Raw genomic sequence first — 21,705 nt, 5'->3', positions numbered from 1 at the left:
AAACTAGTTTATACTGGATGTCTTTGTTAAAACCCGTTTTGTCTAGTTAAAACTAGAATTTACTGCTAGTCAAAAATGAATTTGAGTTAAAACTAGTTTTAACTAGACAAAACGGGTTTTAACAAAGACATTCAGTATAAACTAGTTTCAACTAGTTAAAACGCATTCTAACTGTAACATACATTTTTTTTTTTTTTTTTTTTTTTAAGAATACATATATCAATAGTTTCAAAAAATATGTAGAGATTAGATGATTTAAATTTTTAATTGTGCTAATATTTTTATTATTTAGGAAAGACTTGAATATACGTTCAGCATAATTGATGCATGCTGAATTTTATATTTGTTTTTTAATTTTCTATTAGTATGTTGCAACTGTAGGAATATAAAATACCGTCGTGCATAAATAATGGATGTGAATTTCAGAATTTTTAAAGTATGAATTTTCATGTTTAGAATACGTTGCCAGATTCTTTCTTCTAAATAATCAATTTGATATTAATGTACCATTTAAATATCAACTGTTCTCCGTGTGGCAATTCAACATGATTCCTACCAATACAATGACACCACCGCCATCAAATTAGTCCCATTCATTGATTTACTAGAGTAGTAACAAGTTTTTCATTGTCTCCATATAGCGGTCTGACAGAAATCAGTTTGTAAACTGAATCTGGACCCCTCAGTGAAGAGCACAGTGCTCTATTGATTGAAAGTCCAGTTTTTATATTCCTGACAACAGTTTAAACAGACCTTTCTATTTGCATGAGTGAGTAAGATACTACTGGACATCTGGCATACATGTCCTAAGCCTCTAATAAACAGTTTGTCTTGAAACACTTATTCCAGCTTATAGTCACCTCAGAAGCTAGTTTTGAGACTGTGTTTTAAGTTTTTTTGGAGAGAATTTCAAGCTCTACTGAAAGTTACCTGGAAAAAATCATCCCATTATGTCACACACTTTATGTGATCTGTGGGAAACCTTGCACTGGTTGGCGTCTAACCTCTTCCATGTCTTGGAACCTTCTACAAAGTCTATATGACACTTGGACATTTCAGTATGTGACTGTCTCAATTCAAGCTTTTGTTATAATTCTACTTTTCAAAAAACACATAAGCTGACTCATCGTGCCATTATTAAGTTCCTAATCAGCATTGACAACAGTTCTTTCAGGGATTGTTTACAAGTGTGACTAATCTACACAAACATTTCTGTTTTACTTGTTTTAACCCTTTTGCTTTTGTTTGTTTAAACAGTCATGTTTAACTATTGGACATCAGTGTGTACATGTGTGATGTTTGCCAATTTATATAATTTTTTTTTTAGCTAATAAGAAACATTAATGCTAGGTTAAACTGTTTTTTTTGAATAATCTTACTTGTTAGATTAATTTTTATATTTATAAGATGAAGTGATGATATTTTAATTCAGGTATGATTGATTATTTATTTATTTATTAAGAGTGGTAATGTATTGTTTCAGCTGGTTCTCTTTATTTAATTAATTTTGAAAGATAGATTGATTTTACGCGTATTTTCAAAAACCGTAAGCAAATATTTATTCGCACTTTTATATTAAAGCTGCATTTGACTGTATCAAGTAAATCTTATGGACTCGCAAGAAATATAAAAAAAAAATAATAATAAATCAACTACTGTCTTAATGTCAGTTTTACTTTATGATCTGAATCACATTTATTTTTAAGTTCTTCTAGAGAAGTTTAGTTAAACATTTGTGTAGAATGTTCTTCTTAAAGTTAATTATTCACCCATATATAGTTCTATTTTTATTAGAATTATTAGTTTTTTTAATTTATTTGAATATATATAACTTTAAATAAACAAAATACTATCGTTACTTGATTGAGAATAAAGTTATTTTTAATGCTTCTTCAATTTTTATTAATTCTAATGAGAAATTATATTTTGCTAAATCAAGTAGAAAATTATATACAGTCATCATTATAATTAAAACTACACATTGAGCTTATTTAATAAAGACCATGTAATTCAATATATATGTTACCGCTAAAGCTCGAAATCCGTTAATATGCAGATTACCTAGCTAATCTGCAGATTAACTAGGGTGATCCGTTAAAGTTGCTAAAATTGTTCCATTTCTCAAATTACCTAGGTAATGTACAGATTATCTAGGTAATCCGCACATTACCTACTAGGCACTCGGTAAAGTGAAAATAAGATCTTTGCCACAAATAAATGTACCACAAATAGGTGAACTTGTCGCAGAAACCAATTGCTATGAAATTCAAAGTGTCACCAATCTTTAGACTGCACTAATAAGTAAGCACAATTGGATAATGTTACCTATGGTGAGTAAAATGGCGGCTCGTCTCTGATTCCAGCAAAGAGAAGAAAGGAAACAGTGGGGACGCACGTTCAAACCTAACCTAACCTATTCTAATAATTTGGTTGGTAATAATTATGGTAATTTATTAGAATAGGTTAGGTTAGGTTAGAACGTGCGTCCCCACTGTTTCCTTTCTTCTGTTTGCTGGAATCAGAGACGAGCCGCCATTTTACTCACCATAGGTAACATTAACTGCACAATTATATCATGCGATCACCAGAAAAAGTATGATAACTTTATTATTTTTCGTCTCCGGTCCAAAAGTAGGGTATCGTTGAAGTCGTCTCGGTCCCCTCAGTTCAGATAGATACTCAAAGTCCCGAAATTCCATAGGTGGTTATCTATATAATAATTTCCCTAATTGTATTAATATTTTAAATCGTTTGATTTTTTGTATGTTTTTTAATTGGTTGATGATTGATTCTATCAACTAATTTGTCGATTGTTTGATTGTATTAACTTGATTCTTTAGATATCGAAAATTAAATAAAGAACATTATGTTAATTTAAGCGTACAGAAACGTTGCTGTTGTTTCAGCAAAGATCTTATTTTCACTTTACCGAGTGCCTAGTAGGTAATTTGCAGATTACCTAGATAATCTGCACATTACCTAGGTAATTTGAGAAATAGAACAATTTTAGCAACTTTAACGGATCACCCTAGTTAATCTGCAGATTAGCTAGGTAATCTGCAGATTAACGGATTTCGAGCTTTAGCGGTAACATATATAAAGTATATAATATATATTAAATTTTATGTTGTTAAGCATGTCTAAAACAAATTATAGTATTATCTTTTAAAATATTTTTTAATTAATTTATGTAATGACAAATTTTATTGAAATTGAAATAAAATTATTAGTTAAAATTCGTAAGTTTTACTTAGATTTTCCTCATAATTGTATTCAAATTTCGAATGCAATTTTTTTTTCAAATCTAGCATTTGATGAAAACATTCTTAGATTGCTTTTTTTCTAATTTTTACTTTCCTAATTGTAGTCGTATCAGATTCGACCCTCTGAGTTTTTTGCAAATCTTGATATTTTAAGACCTCTGAACCCAAAAATGTCAAATAAAGAAGGGATGGAATTATTTGTATGCGCGTGCGCGCATCTGTGTTGGCATCTATTTCATTTAATATTTCAGAATGGGGTAAAGATTAAGATATTAAATTTGGCATGGTAACTCGTATGTAAGGGACATTTTTGCTATTAAATTTTGGTGGTTAAGGGTTGAGGGGTTGGATAGATAAGGGGGGGTCAGTGTCATGTCATATATCTCAAGTGTGACCCACTTGAGATAAGTTTTTATAACAAAATCTCTAACAATTTTTTTTTTAACTTTGAGCTAGTGTCATAGTTTTTTTCCCACTCGTTGCTGGAGTTTTCTGTATGATTCCTCTTTCGTCTATCTATAAATAGTTTTTTGTGATGATTTACATAAATGTTTTTATTCTTTTATATTTCTAAAGTAAACTGCATCCCATTATGTCACACACTTTATGTGATCTGTGGGAAANTACGATATCACAGTCGAATTTCATGCAACCGTTATCAGTTTTATTATTCATACTCAAAAATACAGAAGTAATCTTTTCGGTGAATTACGACAAATTTAATGAGTTTTTTCTTTAAAAAAAAAATATATATATTAATTTTTAAAAACTCACTTAAAGTAATGAAAGATTTTTATTTTACATATTGATTTATTTAATTTTAGATAAGTGTCTTATTGATTTACAGATTGTTTATAAAGTCTATTTCTGGATTTCTCGTCTGCAGATTTTTTCGGCGTGTTGGATTATTTTATTAACGCTTCTAATATTAATTAATTATTAATATTTATCTATTTTAATAATAAAATAACTTGATTCGATTTTCGTATTTACTAACGTTTGCTTACTGAATTATTTAGATATAAAATTAATTACGATTAATTTTAATTTTCTAGACTGTTTGTTTACTAAATTTTTTTTTTTCTTCTTCTCTTTTATTTTCAGCGGATTTGATATTAATGAAATGAATTCTGAATTTAATAATGAAACAGATATAATGCAATTCAATTTTCAAGACAACAAATTGAGAAATCAGAGTGATTCGAACAATAGTGATAATGTGTTGGAAGCATTATCCCTCACGTCGTCGCCTCAAGAAGATAACAATGCCGACGATCAAATAGACGGTAAATTTTCGCGTATTTTAAAATATAAAAATTCTCTTCAATATACTAATTTTGTTTTTAAATAGTGTTTTAATAGTTTAACGCTTGGTTATTAATTATTTTTTTCCCGATACGGTTGTCTAATACTCTTCTATTAAACTTTCTTGGGAAAAGTATCCTAATTCCACTTCTAAATGAAGCTTTTTTTTAGTTTAAAAATGAAATGCTAAATACATTTTTTCAAAATATTTTTAAAAAGTATCGAATTTTAAGAATCAGAATAAGTCTGATAGGTTTTTTTAAATGTTTAAAAAACTTATCAGATTAATCTAAAAATGAAGCAAAAAAAATATTTATAATTTTTTTCTGAATTAAAAGTTTTTTCCCCTCTCTCACAGTGCTTACATATCATTAAGTTTGGTGATGATATATTGATCATATAATGAGATTGAACTTTTTTTTTCTTTCTTTCTTTACAACAGACAAAGAATATGGATTTCTCTTTCTTTCTGCGATCAATATATATTTTACCAAAACAAATATATATATNGAGTTTTTTCTTTAAAAAAAAAATATATATATTAATTTTTAAAAACTCACTTAAAGTAATGAAAGATTTTTATTTTACATATTGATTTATTTAATTTTAGATAAGTGTCTTATTGATTTACAGATTGTTTATAAAGTCTATTTCTGGATTTCTCGTCTGCAGATTTTTTCGGCGTGTTGGATTATTTTATTAACGCTTCTAATATTAATTAATTATTAATATTTATCTATTTTAATAATAAAATAACTTGATTCGATTTTCGTATTTACTAACGTTTGCTTACTGAATTATTTAGATATAAAATTAATTACGATTAATTTTAATTTTCTAGACTGTTTGTTTACTAAATTTTTTTTTTTCTTCTTCTCTTTTATTTTCAGCGGATTTGATATTAATGAAATGAATTCTGAATTTAATAATGAAACAGATATAATGCAATTCAATTTTCAAGACGACGAATTGAGAAATCACAGCGATTCGAACAACAGTGATAATGTGTTGGAAGCATTATCCCTCACGTCGTCGCCTCAAGAAGATAACAATGCCGACGATCAAATAGACGGTAAATTTTCGCGTATTTTAAAATATAAAAATTCTCTTCAATATACTAATTTTGTTTTTAAATAGTGTTTTAATAGTTTAACGCTTGGTTATTAATTATTTTTTTCCCGATACGGTTGTCTAATACTCTTCTATTAAACTTTCTTGGGAAAAGTATCCTAATTCCACTTCTAAATGAAGCTTTTTTTTAGTTTAAAAATGAAATGCTAAATACATTTTTTCAAAATATTTTTAAAAAGTATCGAATTTTAAGAATCAGAATAAGTCTGATAGGTTTTTTTAAATGTTTAAAAAACTTATCAGATTAATCTAAAAATGAAGCAAAAAAAATATTTATAATTTTTTTCTGAATTAAAAGTTTTTTCCCCTCTCTCACAGTGCTTACATATCATTAAGTTTGGTGATGATATATTGATCATATAATGAGATTGAACTTTTTTTTTCTTTCTTTCTTTACAACAGACAAAGAATATGGATTTCTCTTTCTTTCTGCGATCAATATATATTTTACCAAAACAAATATATATATATATTTGTGTATTAATTTGCAAATTTATTATTATTTTCTCTTTTTTCCGAGAAATTCGCTTCGAAATCTTAAATTTTAACAATTTAGCACTTTAAAAATATAATAAAAAGTATTTTGTTGTATTAAAAATAATATCAGAATACCTAATAAAAACATTATTCTATTGAATTATTTATTTAAAGAAATATTCGAAAGAAAAGGTTGTTTTCTTCACGAAGCGCATTATTAATTAGTTAATTTTCCAATTTTTTTGACAAACGTATACTAAGATTAATAAAGAACTATTAAAATAGATTGCCGTCACATCATTTGTCAGTAAAAATATTTAATCTGACATCCTTAATAATCATTCAAAGTTATAGAAGTCAAGCAAGTTTTATTTAATTTAATTTGTTTTGGAATTCTTACATTCAATTTTCAGACGTTTTGAAAATATTTAATTTATGTTTAAAATTTTTTTATTTATTAAGTAATAAAAATACTTTAAAAAATATTTTATTATCGAAATATTTCCATACAAAATATGTACTGTGTTTTCAAAAATGTTTTCCTATGTACATATAAAACATTCTCTTCCTTTCTTGTAAAAAAATTTTGTAAAATTGTAAGTAAAATAACTGTTCCTTATCTTAAATCAATATTGTATTCTATCATATATAATTTGTTTACCAAATATTTCTCAGTTATATATCTAAGAATATGTCTATGATCTGGTTTAATTCTTAGACATAATTAGTACAAAGTATGATAACGCCAATCAGATTTCCGTTTTCTATTATACTGTTTTATAATGTGGCTAATTAATATAATAGATAATATGGTATCTATTATATTAATTAGCCAAGTTTTAACTTGAAAATTAATCTGGCATTATTAGAATAATTATCTGGGCTTGTTTGTCTACACGTATTCAACTTATACGTACTCGCATGTGAATTTGTTAAAGTGTCTTCAAACCTTGAGAATACCGCCACAGCCACATTAACGTTTCTTTAATTTACTCAACCAAACTATTGCCTTAATCAATTGGAAAACCACTATTATTAACGATTAGATACTAAGTAATTTGGTACTAATAGTAGACATTAGGCACTATCTCTTATCTAATTATTTTAGGTGCTATCTCTTTATTTAATAAATTATTAAAAATTATAATTATTAATTTAGATAAGAGATGGCCCTTAACATCTACCTCTAGTACCAAATTACTTAATATCTAATCATACTTATTAATAATAGTGGATTTATAGCTCAATTGATTAAGGTGATCGTTTGGTTGAGTATATATGTATTGGTCTTCAGGACGTTTAGTATATCTTTAATTTACATCTCTTCTGCGTCATTACTAGTATTAAAACTGGCAATTGGCTCATAGACTTTATGTGGTGAATTTTGAGCTGAAATATCTTGGTCCATAGATTGGTTTTCAAAATTCCAGCTTCGTCACGACATCGGCCTTGCTGAATTTGCAAAAAATCGTGTATGGTTGCTTTAAACTTTGATCATAGACAAAACACTCTCCGAATTATGAAGAGCTGTGCTCAATAAGTAGGAATTTAGATTCAATTTTTAAAATATTTTAATAAAATTCATAGTTAGTTTGCTTATAAATTTCTAATACGGTATATTATCATTACAATATTATTTTTTATCATTTGGTTCAAAAATATTTTGTGAAGATTAGAAAATAAGAAACCATATCTATTGTATTATAATATTTACAATATATATTTAATATGTCACTTCTCAGCAACTACAGGTGTATTCTGAGTTTTTAATTTCAAAGAATTGATCACACCCACAAAACAAAACTTTATTCATGTGCAAATGATACATCAACAAAAAAGTTACCAACTGTTACTATTTATAATGGTTTTTTCCAGTGGGTTTTTTTACAATATCTTCAATAAACAGAAATATTAACTGTACAATGTAGCATTTAATAATTTTGAAAATTTTTAAGACGATTATAACAAAGCAATGTAATTGTAAAAATACATATTATTCTTATATATATATATATTTTTTAAATTTATTAACAGGAACTAGATTATCCACTGAAGTTTCTACAAGTACTGACAGTACAATTGATAATGATTTTACCAAAAAGTCTGGCAATGAAGAAGAAAAAGAACTAACATTAAGAAAAAGAAAATTAACAGACAGTACTGCTGAAGAAGACGGTAAATATGTTTTAATTTCTAAAAATTAATTATTCTCTCTACTACTTCCTTGGTTAATGGATAAATTATTTTAAAATAAAGATAACTGAAATATTGTAACACTCAGTTATATATGTATACTTTAGAGCAGTGGTGGTCAACTTCTTCAGATTCACGGGCTGCAATGCACAACTTTTAAAGTGGCAAGAGCCTCGCTTTGTTTGTAACTCTCTACGTATCTCCTCCACAAACCAAGCTCTTCTCCGTAACACTGTTAAATACTAATGCGAACACTGTAGAAACTTATGAGAAACAAACATAACATAACCGATTAGTTCAATTTTTATAACTGGAACAAAACCAAAAACAGCACTGTATTGAAAAAATAATGTTTGTTGAAATATACCATTGTCTGTCTTGTGGGGTGGTCACAGCAGCAGCAGATCTTGTTGGCCACATACTGGGCATCACTGTTTTAGAGCAATAAATAATTTTTATAAATAAAACATTGTATAATTTTAAAATTCTTATTTTATTTTAAAGAAATTTAAAGATAAAAACCTACAAATTGTTGATATTATTTTGATTCCTTCCGAACAAAATTATTCTAATGTTTTCATTTAATACATTTCAAGCATTTTTAATTGGTAATGTTTTTATTCTAATGCTGTTGCATATTATCTCATATAAATCTATATATATATATATATATTTATAGAAGCATCAGATGGAAATGAAGTAGAATTCTGTTGGGATGACTATTTGGATATTTCGTCTAGTGTTGCCGCACCAGCTATAACCTTTGTGCATGTGAGATTATGCTTGTTTATTTATTCATCAAATTTATTTTAGTTTATTATTTATTATAATATTTTATTGTTATGTAATATAGGTAGAACATAGTCTCGATAACATACTCAAAGTAGGAATGAAATTAGAAATACCGAATTCCGAGCCACCCGAATCTTACTGGTTAGCTACCATCATAATGACCTGTGGTCCATTGTTGACTTTAAGATATTTTGGCATTGGGGAAGATCGTAGTAAAGATTTCTGGTACGATGTAAATAACAATGAAGTTCATCCTCCCGGCTGGTGTGTGAAAAACAGTATGGAACTATTTCCACCCGAATGTAAGATATTACTATTTAATATCCTTAAATTATTATATCCAAGTTATGTTGACTTTAATATATAATTTAATTAATGTCTTGACTCTGTTTGTTTATTAGTAATAATATGTAAAAATATGTTTTTAATTGCTTAATTTTCTTTTTATCTCTCTCCACTCTGCAGACTTTTTTTAGCAAGCTCATTACTGGTTTCACTGGATTGGTAACGAAGTGGTTGGGTGGGGAGGGACAGAAATTAATGTATCCAAATGATCCACTTCCAAAAATTCCCACGTTTTTTGAATCATTCAGATTCAATCCAGTCCTCAGAGTGGCAGACTGCCACCTTAACCACTTGTCCTGCAGAACAACTATTGAAAGCCATACCAATACAATGACAATCAATGGCTATCAATGACAATATTATTGATGATGGCAGCTCAATATTTATTNACAAATTTGCATAGTATTAAATTAATCTGCAATAATTTGAATTTTATACTTATTTACTTATTTGTATGTACTGTACATTTTAAAAGAACAAAACATTAAATTATTTAGTAATAATAGTAATAAGGCTTAATTTCAACCAAAAAAAATGGTAGGAAAACCTTTTTGTTGTGAAAAAATTTCAATAAAAGTAGCAAAATTGTGATTTCAATTTCAAATTTCAATCCTAAAATTTTGTCAATAGATGGAGGTATTATTATTTAGCATAAAGGGGATGAAGACTCGGGACTACTCATTGGTATTGCCCCGAGTATGAAGAAGAGTAGAGGAAAGGTAATTAAGGGAAGAGGCGAAGGGAAAAAGTAAAGCGAGATAGGAAAGGGGATGAAAAGGGAAGGTCTCATGGGCGCCCAGCCTGTTTTATTAAGAATCAAATAAAACACAGATACGGATCCTGGCCGTCAAATACAGACGACAATTGCAATAGATGGAAGTAGAAGTATACTACTTACAGTCATTGTAGGAAATACAAGCAGACATGTTTAGACCGAAGGTTAAAAGAAATTACGAGTATATTTCTGGGTCATAGGTCATTTCCGTATCTTAACCAGAAAGTGTTAATTTAAAATTTTTAAAAAATTAAATGTTATTTAAAATTGTATGTAATAAAGTATTTTTGGGTTTGGTTTTATATGATCTTATATTTGTATAGAAGTTTAAATTATTTTTATGGCATTTTAAACTACATAAAATGGTTCAAAAATGTTTTTGGTATGCAATAAAATCATATAAGATTAAAAACAGAAAAATGTTAATAAACATTTAAGGAATCACTTTAAAATAAAAAGTAATTCCCTAAGTATTTTAACATTTTCTGTTTTTGGATTTATCTACAGTTGTTACGTACCATGGAATAATATATAAGATTTTATAATCATAAATAAATAATTAATTCATCTTGCTATTTCTTTGATTTCATGTAATTAAGTCTTAATGATTATAACATTGAAAAGTTATATTGAATTAATAGATAATTGAAATTATTTGATTACTTTTTTGTGTGTGTAAAAGTTTAATTTATTCGTATATATTACTGAATAAAATAATTTTTAGTTCATATTGTTGTGTAATTTATGAAAACTTATATTCGTTAGCATTCTTAGGTTATATGTAGAAATTATAGTTATATAATAACTTCACAGTTGTAAGCTTAAAATTAATATATAGATTAAAAAATATTAAAATGTTTCACTAATTAAGAAATACAATTCGTCTTTACAGTTACAAAATGGTATAACACCCATTGAACAAATCAAACAAGGAATGAAAGTGGAAATTCAAGAAGAGTTAGATCCAAATAACGTGTGGATAGCAACAGTAATATCTTAATATTAATTTTTTATGAAAAGATATATTTTGTGGAATATCTGTAAAATAAAATACTCTAATTTGATATACAGATAATTGAGAATGTTGGTGGAAGATTATTAATGAGGTACGATGGTGTTACATCTCATGATTTCTGGCTGTTCTATTTATCTCATCGCCTTCATCTGGTTGGTTGGGGACACGATCACGGATGTCAGTATCAACCACCTAAAGGTAAAGAATTAACTAAATATATCTGAAATAAAAATTTTTTTTATTTATATAAAAAGCAGGTATTAAGACTGTTCCATATACAGTAGACTCTACTTATTATAATCACAGATAATACAGATAATGTCTTCAAGTTATACATTTTTTAATTGTTTTAATGTTAGCCTATGAAACCAGAATTTTCTCTAATTTTAGTCTTATTTACTTGTTTTGCTTAGTGTTATTAGTTTAGATGAGTCCCTCAGTGATTACAATAAGCAGTCTACTTTATGAAAGATTTTAATAGTTCTGCGTGCTGTTTTTTTTTATGGGTGAATTACTAACTCTCTATAAACCAACTTAGTATGAAGCTATTACAAAATTTTTCATACTAAACATTTCAGAAATCTTTTAGAATCTTAATTATAATATTCTGGATGTTATTTGACTTTGTCTTACTACAATATGTAAAATAATAGTGCAATTAATGAAATTGCTCGGCTAATAAAATTTTGCATAAATGTAATCACTTTTATACATGTAAACTGAAATTTTCTTTAAATCAAAAATGTATCTATAATTCTCCATATTTAGTTCAAATTATTTTAACTTAGAAACCTTCCCAATGTCTTGCTATTTCTAAAGACAATTATTGTGCCACTTTTAAATTCAAATCAAGACTTAATGTTAATTGCTTTTCATACGTAAATGAAAATTATTAATTTAAATAACTATTGTTATAACCTGTTGTTATTTTGAGGAACAACAATACTGTTTTATTTAATTTACAAAAAAATATAGACAAAAAGAATTGGGTTAGTGGCAAGTAATACGGCGATAGAATGTTTACAAACACAACTTTAAATCACTTGACTTTTTAGACGAAAACGTCAACCTTTATAAAATGCATTAATTAGTAATTAATTGTAACTAGATTAACTATGTATAATTCTCAGTTTCCTCTCGGACACCAAAGAAAACATGATATAAACTGATTATTTCTTGACTAAAATTGCACTGATAACTGCACTGATAAAATTGCACTGATACGTTAATCTGTTGATTCAAATCCTGCTCCAAATAATTTTTTTCTAGATATTTCAAAATTCACCAAATTAATTTAATTTATAAATGTAAATTGTGACAGATAGCATGTCTACGGTAGGTTCTGTCTGAATCTGTAGGTTAAAAAAATTTGGAAATCGTTAAATTAATGTAATTAAATTGATTTTAGCTAGAAATTTTCAGTATAATAATTTTTTCCTGTTTCATAAATGATCAAAATCATCTATATATTAATGATTATAGTAATTTTAAACCCATGAAATGTATAAAAAATATTCTTTAATTTTTTGAAATTGTACAATTAATATCTTATACTAAATTTTAAAAAATCTGATACTTAGAATGTAGAATGATAAAACATACTATTTCTTTACCTATGATTAATTAAGAAATGAATATTTTTGTGCCTAATAACAAATACAGATACTTTATCTTTTCATTTAGAATTGAAGCATATATACTCCGATGCAGAATGGACAGATATTTTACGAATATCTGTAGAAGAATCTGAAAAAGTAAAATTTCCTTCTCAAGTGCTTGCTGTAAGTAAATTTGAAATTTAAAACTTTACAGATATGCTTCAAAATGTTTTATTAATGACGTTTATTTTACGTCTAAATTACCATCGAAATTATATTGATAAAGAATTGAAATAATTTATTATTACTTCCTACTTTATTAGCCTCAAGAAGTTATAGAAACTCATTCATTTAAAGCTGGAATGAAATTAGAAGCCGTAAGTCCTGCTAGTAAATTACAGCTCTGCCCCGCAACAGTTACGAAAGTACTCAACAATTACTATTTTCTGGTCGAAATCGACGACTATCGAAAAGATACTGATAAAAAACAATCCCCCGCGGTTATATGCTGTCACGCTAATTCCTTAGTTATATTTCCCGTAAATTGGGGGAAAGAACACGGTGTTAAAATACATTTCCCGAAAGGTATATTTTAGAATTCTATGAAAGCTATTCATTAAAAGAAACAAAGCTATTCATTAAAAATTATATTTTTTTTATCAGGATTAGTAGATAATCCAGGCAACAAAGAATTTGATTGGCAACAATATCTTAATTTTTGTAAAGCGGAAGTTGCACCTTGTGAACTGTTCAAAGGAGTGAGTAATTTTATGATTTTTGAAATAAAATTATTCGTAGTATTCTTAAAATATAAAAATATTGTTTTAATTCTTTTAATTGAATATTGATATTATTATTAATGAAAAATTTATGAAAATTTTGATTATTGATTAATATAAAATTTATATTTTACAGAAATTTATCAACTTAGGATTGGAACCAGGAATGAAATTAGAAGCAGTAAATCCATACCAAACTAATCAGGTACTGATATTTATTTCTTAATATTTAACAGCTGTATCCAAGTAAAACAGTCAACTTGTAATGAATACAATATCTGTCATTGACGTACATAATTTCTGTTTTCACTTAGCGACAAATTTCAGAAAATTAATTTCAAATAAAACTACCACTACTTTTTAGATATTCATTTATTTTTTTTTTTTGAAATAAGTAATATGTACAGTGTATATTTGGGATGTTGAGGAGATGAGTGCTGCTCAAAGTAGATTTGGGGACCGGGTCACGTGTCCCCTACTACATTCAAGTGCGTTAGAACAAATACATTTGAAAGCTCTTTCAATTGTACTTGTCTAACACACTTCATAATTTTCACAGCTGATGATGATCTCAAAAAAGAACAAAAATGTCTCTGAATTAAAGCTTAATTCTGGAAATAAAATTAAATATTATTCTCGTCTTGTTGAAAATATTGCCATTTGATAGAGTATACCCAATTTACTTATCAAAATTTTTAGGATTTTTGATGAAATTCACATCCATTAATTTTAAAAGTAGTGTATGGTCTGCATCACCCTGTATACATATAACTTTAACACGTTAACCACTATCTTATGCATCGGCGGTTGTACTGATTAGGGCTGTACGGAGCCATCTGACTGCCCGACGTCACTATGACCAAGTAGTTTCACTAAAGGTTAAATTATCCTGGCTCTTTGTAAGACATTGTTTTACATCCTAGTGGTGGCCTCTCACCGCCGGCAGTCTTATGGCTCTGAACGGCCTAACTACAACCGCCAGCACGTCATGCAGCTCTGAACGGCCCTGATTAGTACGACCACCGGCCCGTCGAATAGCGGTTAACGTGTTAAAAAATGTGCGTATGTAATATTTTATAGATTCATTCTGATATAATTTTGTAAATAGGGAAAACAATTATAATTATAATATTTACATTTATTTTTGATACATCAAATATGCTTTTTAAATATATTAGATTGAAATTTAATACTTTCAGAGAAATGGATCATAACCTAAATTATTATAGAGATTACAATTTTATGTAATAAATTCAAACTTATTAATTTTGATTAACTTTGATACGTACAATTTATTTAAATATAATTATTGTTGAAATGTATTCAGTTTTATTTATCCAAATTTATGTATTTTAAAATTTTGTATATTTGTTAGATATGTGCAGCTACAGTTACAAGAGTCGTGGATCCTCTTATATGGATTCAGTTTGACAGCATTGATATATTTCACTCAAATCACATACTTCCAATGAACTCTCAAGATATCTTTCCCGTCGGATGGTGCGAAAGCAATGGTTTTTCATTGAAGCCTCCTAGAACCTGTCTGAGCAAAAGACAGAGGAAAATTATGAAGAGAGTTGGAGTACTGTCAGATACATCTCCAAAAAAGTATGTGGTTTATTTTATAAGATTCTTACAAATTTATTAAATTAATTTAAAATATATTTGCTCAAGTAACGTTTGTCCTGGAAAAACAGTAAAGATTTTTCGTACACAAATTTAAAAATGATATAATTTATTAAAATTATTAGATGTACTAAGTTATTTAATGTGGTAAGTTTCAAATCGAGATCATTTCTCCCTTATGGTAACCAGACATGGTAAAAACAAATAAAAATTAGATTTGTAGATGGAAATTTATCATGGCTACTTCGTGATTTTAATTTTTTTTTTTAAAGATTGTATATTTCTACTTGTATATATAATGATTATATTTTTTATCTAGAAGCACTAATCATTAAACTAATAATGAAATTTACCTATGAAAACTAGTTTTAATCATTTGCTCTTGAATCATGCTCATCTCTATGCTTCAATACCATCCTTTTTTTATCTTTAACTATAATTGTTTAATGGATCGCATCTAAAGATTATGCATATTCTACTTTATTTTTTCCTTTAAGAAAAATCTATAATAGAAAAGTTTTCTGTCTATTGAACAGAAAAGTAATTCACACAATTTGCATTGAAATTGATACTTAAAATTTAATTATTATAAATTTAGAATTCTTATAACACTGATTTTTTTACAATATTTAAACAATTGAATATTTCCAGATGATACTATTATGATTCAAACACTATATACATCATATTATTCTAATAGTTTATTTGAAATAATAAAATGACACTATTATTATAATAGTTGATATAACCAGTTACATGCAACGTTCTTGTTTCCCCCCCCCGATCAAAAGTACTGTTACAAAATGGAGTTTAAATTTTTCACTGACAAAGAAACCCTTAAATAATAAAGTGTTTACTGTTTACATATAACAATACCAAATGAATAATAGATTTAAAGAACCACTTTTATAAAAATTGAAAGAAATATAAATTATAGATCGAGCGAGCGATGATAACACACGACAGCGTTGAAAATAGCAATTCAATTTCTGTCGTTACTATAATAAAAATTAATAAAATATAAATAATATATTACGTATTTATGAAATGGAATTAATTTTAATTAGATGAAAACTGCGAACACTACAGTGCGGACGATGTAATTTTTAATATTTGAATCTATGAAATTTGTATTATAATAAAGAATTAAAAAGACATTACTATGATATTCATATAGTAAATTCTTAGAGAATGATATATAGACTCAATTGGAAGTAAAAAATCTAAAGGATTTATATATGACGATAAACATGCTTTTCACATTTTATTCGACCGCGCGTTCGACGGATAAACTGTTAGACATATTTTTTGATTGATGAGTTAAAAAAAAAAAACAAACAATGCATATTGTACTTGGGCAAATATTAATAAAGGGGCTTTTAACTTTATTTTAAAATAAAGGCAATCCCTCGTATAAAATATTTTTAATGACTTTTCTTTCTCTATCTTTGTCAATGTGAAAAAATTTTTTTTCTATATTCAAGATCCGATCTCAGAGATGATAATGGAATTATACAGTATGTTTTTATTTATCAAAGCAAATTTTTATGAATATTATAATTAAATTTTATAAATATTTTCATCTTAATTTAAAAACAATGTTTTTTTTTTTTTTTGTATTTTAAAACAGATTTTCGTAAGAATATACAATGTCGTTTATATTGGTCAGCGTGTTATGAATTTCAGTGACACAATTTAGATCGTTCACCACAACGTTTAACCCCTAGCTCTTGCAAGGGGAAAACGTGATACTTGCTGATCATTTACAATATTTTTTCTATAAAGGTATTTTTGTATTTAGACGCTTAAAAGAGATATCTATATTCAAAATGGTTGCAATACTAATACCATATGTTTGTATCGTATAAAATGTCATACAGAGAAGGCACTCGAAACACAATATACAGTTGTAGGAGTAAAAATATTTCAGTATTGAGACCAAGCTCCTTTCAAGTACATAGATTATGTTTGTTAAAGATAGTATTTTCCCAACCACTTTGTACTAAAATTTTCATTTAAAATACCTAGCATTAGTAGAAGTTACAATAGCATTTTAACTTTCATTTTTAAGCTATAATTTTTAAGGAAGATTTTTTCATTAGCTGTCAATGATATTTTCAAAGCTTCTTAGACGATGATGAGATAAGCCTTTACTTAGGTTTATAACTGTTCAGAACACTTTTATTTTATAATTTATTTATTTATTTAGTAGCTGAAAAACGCCAATACAACCTTAATTTACAAGCTGTACTGCGAACGGATGACTGAATTTCTTAGTAGTGTTTTGTAAATTGTAGGCTGTGGTAATGAAAAGTTCGTCACTATAATTAAAAAAAACTACATAAAATAATAGATTTGTATAATTAAAGTGAAATTCTGCTTTTTAAATTGTATAGGAATTAGAAACTTTGCCAAAACTGTCAACATTTCTATTTAAAAATAAATGTTTGTCTTCGGTTTATATCTGCTCCTTAGAAACAAGAAATAAATAAAATAATAAGTAATATTGGATAAACGAAACACATTATTTTTTGAATTGATTTATCTATGACAACGACCACGTTAATAATATATGTTTAAACAATTTAACAAACTTTGTTTTTATCAATATTTGCAAAACTAACAGATATATATATATAATATACAGTTATTTATAATGTAGGTTTTTTATTTACAAATGGTTACATTGTATGCATTAGTAGGTATATTTTTGTGCAGGACATGCAAATAGTTATTATTATGGATTTTAAAATTTTTCTACGGCCTCTGGGATCGATATGAATTCTTTTCTAAAGTACGAAATAATTTGAATTATAATATATCTTAAAATGGCGGAATAGTTGAGAAATTATAATGCGAATCTACCACTATAAAGGAAGTGTCAGTAGTTACGGAAACTTTTACAGGAGGGTTAGTCCTGGGTATGTCTGTCATCATTTGTCTGCTGTGTGGTGACCCCACAAAACCTACGATTGTTTGATAAAAAAGCACTTCTATAAACACAGAACTGAAAGAATAAAATTTATTAACGTGAATAATGTACCTGTTAAGTGTATTTTTCAAAAACCTGTACTCAACAATGCTGAGTAGTTTTCAAATATTCAATTTTTTAAGAAATTCAAAAAATCGGAATAAATTATTTATTGGCTATAAAAAATGAAATACAGTCGACCCCCTATAACACTGTTGATTATTCTGTTTTATATGAATTCCCTGTTGTACGAGTCACTTAGATTTTACAAATACATATGCCGGGGTTTAAACGTCTCACGTATTACTTGTTGTAAAAAATTTTGATTTACAATACAGATGATCTTTGGACATCTCTATTAGAGGGATTTTCTGTACGAAAGAACTTTTTTATCATGGAATTTAGATTCTTTACTTAACGTTTTAAAATTGTTATAGTGATTTCACGAATTTAAAATTGGTGAAATCTTAGTACTTTGGAGATAGTCAGCATATTTTGTTTTACACTTTCCACCATCATCAATTAAACTGAGGTAATCAAAAAAGAAAAATATGTATATAGATTTATACTAAAAACGTACCAAAACACGACACTTTTATACTGTATAAATTTGATATTAAGTAAATTTTTCAAGAAACTTCAATTCATTTTTTTTTGTACATGCATTCAAGTATAACAAATACACTTGTAATTATAATTCTGTTAGCTTGCTAACTACTGTACCATAGTTAACGAACAAGAATACTTATTTTTTATATATAAATAAAGATGCAAGAAATATACTATTATATAAATGTTGTAATGAATGATATGCAGCTCTCCATCAAAGGAAATATATTATATATCTTTAAATATTTTACTCGTACTTTTAATTTGCACTCAACTTCATATACGGACAGAGATATTTACGAATCTAAATAGCAACCACATTTAGTTCGAGGAAATATCTTGATTAGAACAAGATATTAGCACAGAATGCAGATTTAATTAGAAACTTACCACTGCAGGAGTTCTGGTGGTTAGAGAAGCAATACACCTTACTGCAGATTTTTAGTTTTTCGTAACACTAAAACTGCAGTTGTGGCAACTCTGTTTTCATATAAAAACTTCTAAAAAACTGCATTCAGACATGGACTTAACCACACTCCAGTTCAGCAGTAAAATAAATAGGTTCTGGCATGCTGTTTTATAACCACGAGTTATTTATTGGAAGTTTGAATTATGCATATGACACATCTATTTTAACTCTTGCAACATCAGAAATTTTGTAGCAGAGTGTGTTTAAATTACTTTTCCAAAGGAAACACATAACACTCGGTTGAATTTTGTCTATTACAAATCTTTCTAGACTGCGTTGAAGTCACTATAATTATGACCACATGTATTTTCCAAGTTATTTAGCATTTTAATTTATAATAGCAGTATGTAGTCTAAGTGAGTGTGCTACTTTGTGTGTGAAGTAAACCTCTCTCTAGTATTCTCTACACGTGACACAGATACTTCATTCTTCATCTTACATAAAATCACCTTTAATATTAAAATTATGCAGATGTTTGCATTATTCTGTATGTGTGCAATATAAGACGTTTTCCTAATTTATTGTTTTTCGAAAAAAATCTTACCAGATAATTTCCCCTGGTCTTAACTTACTTCAGCATACAGCATGCTTCAAAACATGCCAATGTTGTCAACGATGCATTGTAAGCAGGAGAAGCCTGTCTTTTTTTGTTATCATATTTCACCTTCAAATCCCCATTTTTCCTTTCTTTTTATTTTCATTCAGGCTAAACAGAGAGTACGACCCATTCATTCCTTTACCCCTGCCAGTAATGTACAATAGTAAATGTGAAGATGTATCTTAATTATATTTTCAGGCGAGATTAATCGAATCCTAAACGATCTCTGGTAATTTATCGATCCTGAAACAGAAGACCTGAGGGATAGGCTCAGCTGTGGTCGATTAGCTAAAGCCACAAATCATTGGTATATATTCAGAAGTTTGCGATTGACCAGCGGGCTAGTCGCGTGCAGTTTTTTGGTACTTAAAAGGTAAATACTTGCAAGTACCCATAGAAAATATTGTTGTGATGCATTCTCCTTGGCCAATCGCCATTGTGTTGCATTATGTATATTTCAAACTAAACGGAAAACAAAAACAAGTACTAAGAATCGCTGCACCATCAAAAATTGAATGCATATTTCCAAATTTTCGATTTTAATACAGCAATATTAATGAGGTTGAACTGTTTTATAATTTTATTAAATTTGATTCTTAATTAGCGTAGGAATAACCACCGATTTTAAATTTTTATGCAAATGAAATTTACTTATTTCTGTTATTATATAAAAGACACTTATTCAATTATTCATAAAAGCACAGATATTATACATCATTTTGTTTTAAAAATAACTTGAAGTACATAATGCAATTTATATTCATAAAATGTCCATATTTTAATATTAAAAAAGGTATCAATCTATTTGAATAATTCATTATTCATACTAATAAATATCTTCATTTCTTCGATTTGAATGTAGTTTAGAATACAGTACTTGTTCGTTAATGTGGTTACAAGAAGACCAGTGTTGTTCCGGATTTTTGAGCGTGGTTTTATTTCTTAATATGAAAAGCGTGATTACAGCCAGTGTAAGCATGATACACAGCCTGACTGTATTGTGTTTATAAACATATTATTGCAGAAAATTAATATTCACAATGATTTAAGTCCAGATAATGTTCATTTAATTGAAATTTACGATATAAATACTTTCAGAACTTTGGTAAGGCGTCGTTTCCGTATACTTTCTCGTTCAAATTTCGTATACAAATTCCATACAGCCAGAATAGTTCTTTTCTCTCGTTTTATTTAATACATGAGACAACAGAAAGTAAATACAGCATCTGAATAAAAGAGCAATAAAAATTTAAAGGTAAAACATTAGAATTTGATTTATTCTGAAATATATTTGTAAACTTTCAGTTATGTAACGACCATTCTTATCGTAATATCAAATTTAAATTTTACGGTTAATTTCAAGTTTACTACTTGAAATAAAAATTCATTTTATTTGAATTAATTATTTCGGATATTATTACACAAGTATTATAAATTCATTTTAACTGTTGTATAACCCTGATGTTGTTGTTTAATAGTTACTTTTTTCCTACGAAATTCATACTATTGAGTACATAAAATACAAAAATCGTTTAGAATTTTAATGTTATATTAAATTACAGTTTCCTCTTGATAATTCAAAAATTCATATACTTTTTTTCTAATAAATTTATATTCGCTGCTAAACTGTTTGAACTTGATCATTTCTCTTAGTCTGTTTTTTAGTTAGATATAAAAGAATATATTCAGGCATTTTTTAAACAATATAGCATTGGACACACACTGAAATTATCGATAAGAATGTGACCAAGAAATGCTT

At 27.4% G+C, this 21,705-nt stretch overlaps 1 protein-coding gene across 1 annotated transcript in view; it reads left to right on the top strand.

Annotated features, from left to right (window-relative positions):
* LOC111623340 (scm-like with four MBT domains protein 1) overlaps positions 1 to 21,705 on the top strand; it is a 50,490-nt gene that overhangs the window by 22,737 nt on the left and 6,048 nt on the right. The window contains exons 2-13 of the mRNA XM_023365880.1: positions 5,459 to 5,640; positions 8,211 to 8,351; positions 9,049 to 9,140; positions 9,223 to 9,510; positions 11,138 to 11,269; positions 11,353 to 11,494; positions 12,980 to 13,077; positions 13,218 to 13,479; positions 13,558 to 13,652; positions 13,810 to 13,878; positions 15,049 to 15,281; positions 16,784 to 16,816. Of these exons, the coding sequence (XP_023221648.1) occupies positions 5,478 to 5,640; positions 8,211 to 8,351; positions 9,049 to 9,140; positions 9,223 to 9,510; positions 11,138 to 11,269; positions 11,353 to 11,494; positions 12,980 to 13,077; positions 13,218 to 13,479; positions 13,558 to 13,652; positions 13,810 to 13,878; positions 15,049 to 15,281; positions 16,784 to 16,816 (1,748 nt within the window). The 5' untranslated portion in view covers positions 5,459 to 5,477. The remainder of the gene's footprint in view (positions 1 to 5,458; positions 5,641 to 8,210; positions 8,352 to 9,048; positions 9,141 to 9,222; positions 9,511 to 11,137; positions 11,270 to 11,352; positions 11,495 to 12,979; positions 13,078 to 13,217; positions 13,480 to 13,557; positions 13,653 to 13,809; positions 13,879 to 15,048; positions 15,282 to 16,783; positions 16,817 to 21,705) is intronic.

This window comes from Centruroides sculpturatus, unplaced genomic scaffold (assembly GCF_000671375.1).
Source record: "Centruroides sculpturatus isolate CEXI.00-Female unplaced genomic scaffold, Cexi_2.0 scaffold84, whole genome shotgun sequence".
Taxonomy (NCBI): Eukaryota; Metazoa; Arthropoda; class Arachnida; order Scorpiones; family Buthidae; genus Centruroides; species Centruroides sculpturatus.
Note: the sequence above shows the minus strand (reverse complement) of the source record. Positions and strands in the feature narration are given on the sequence as shown.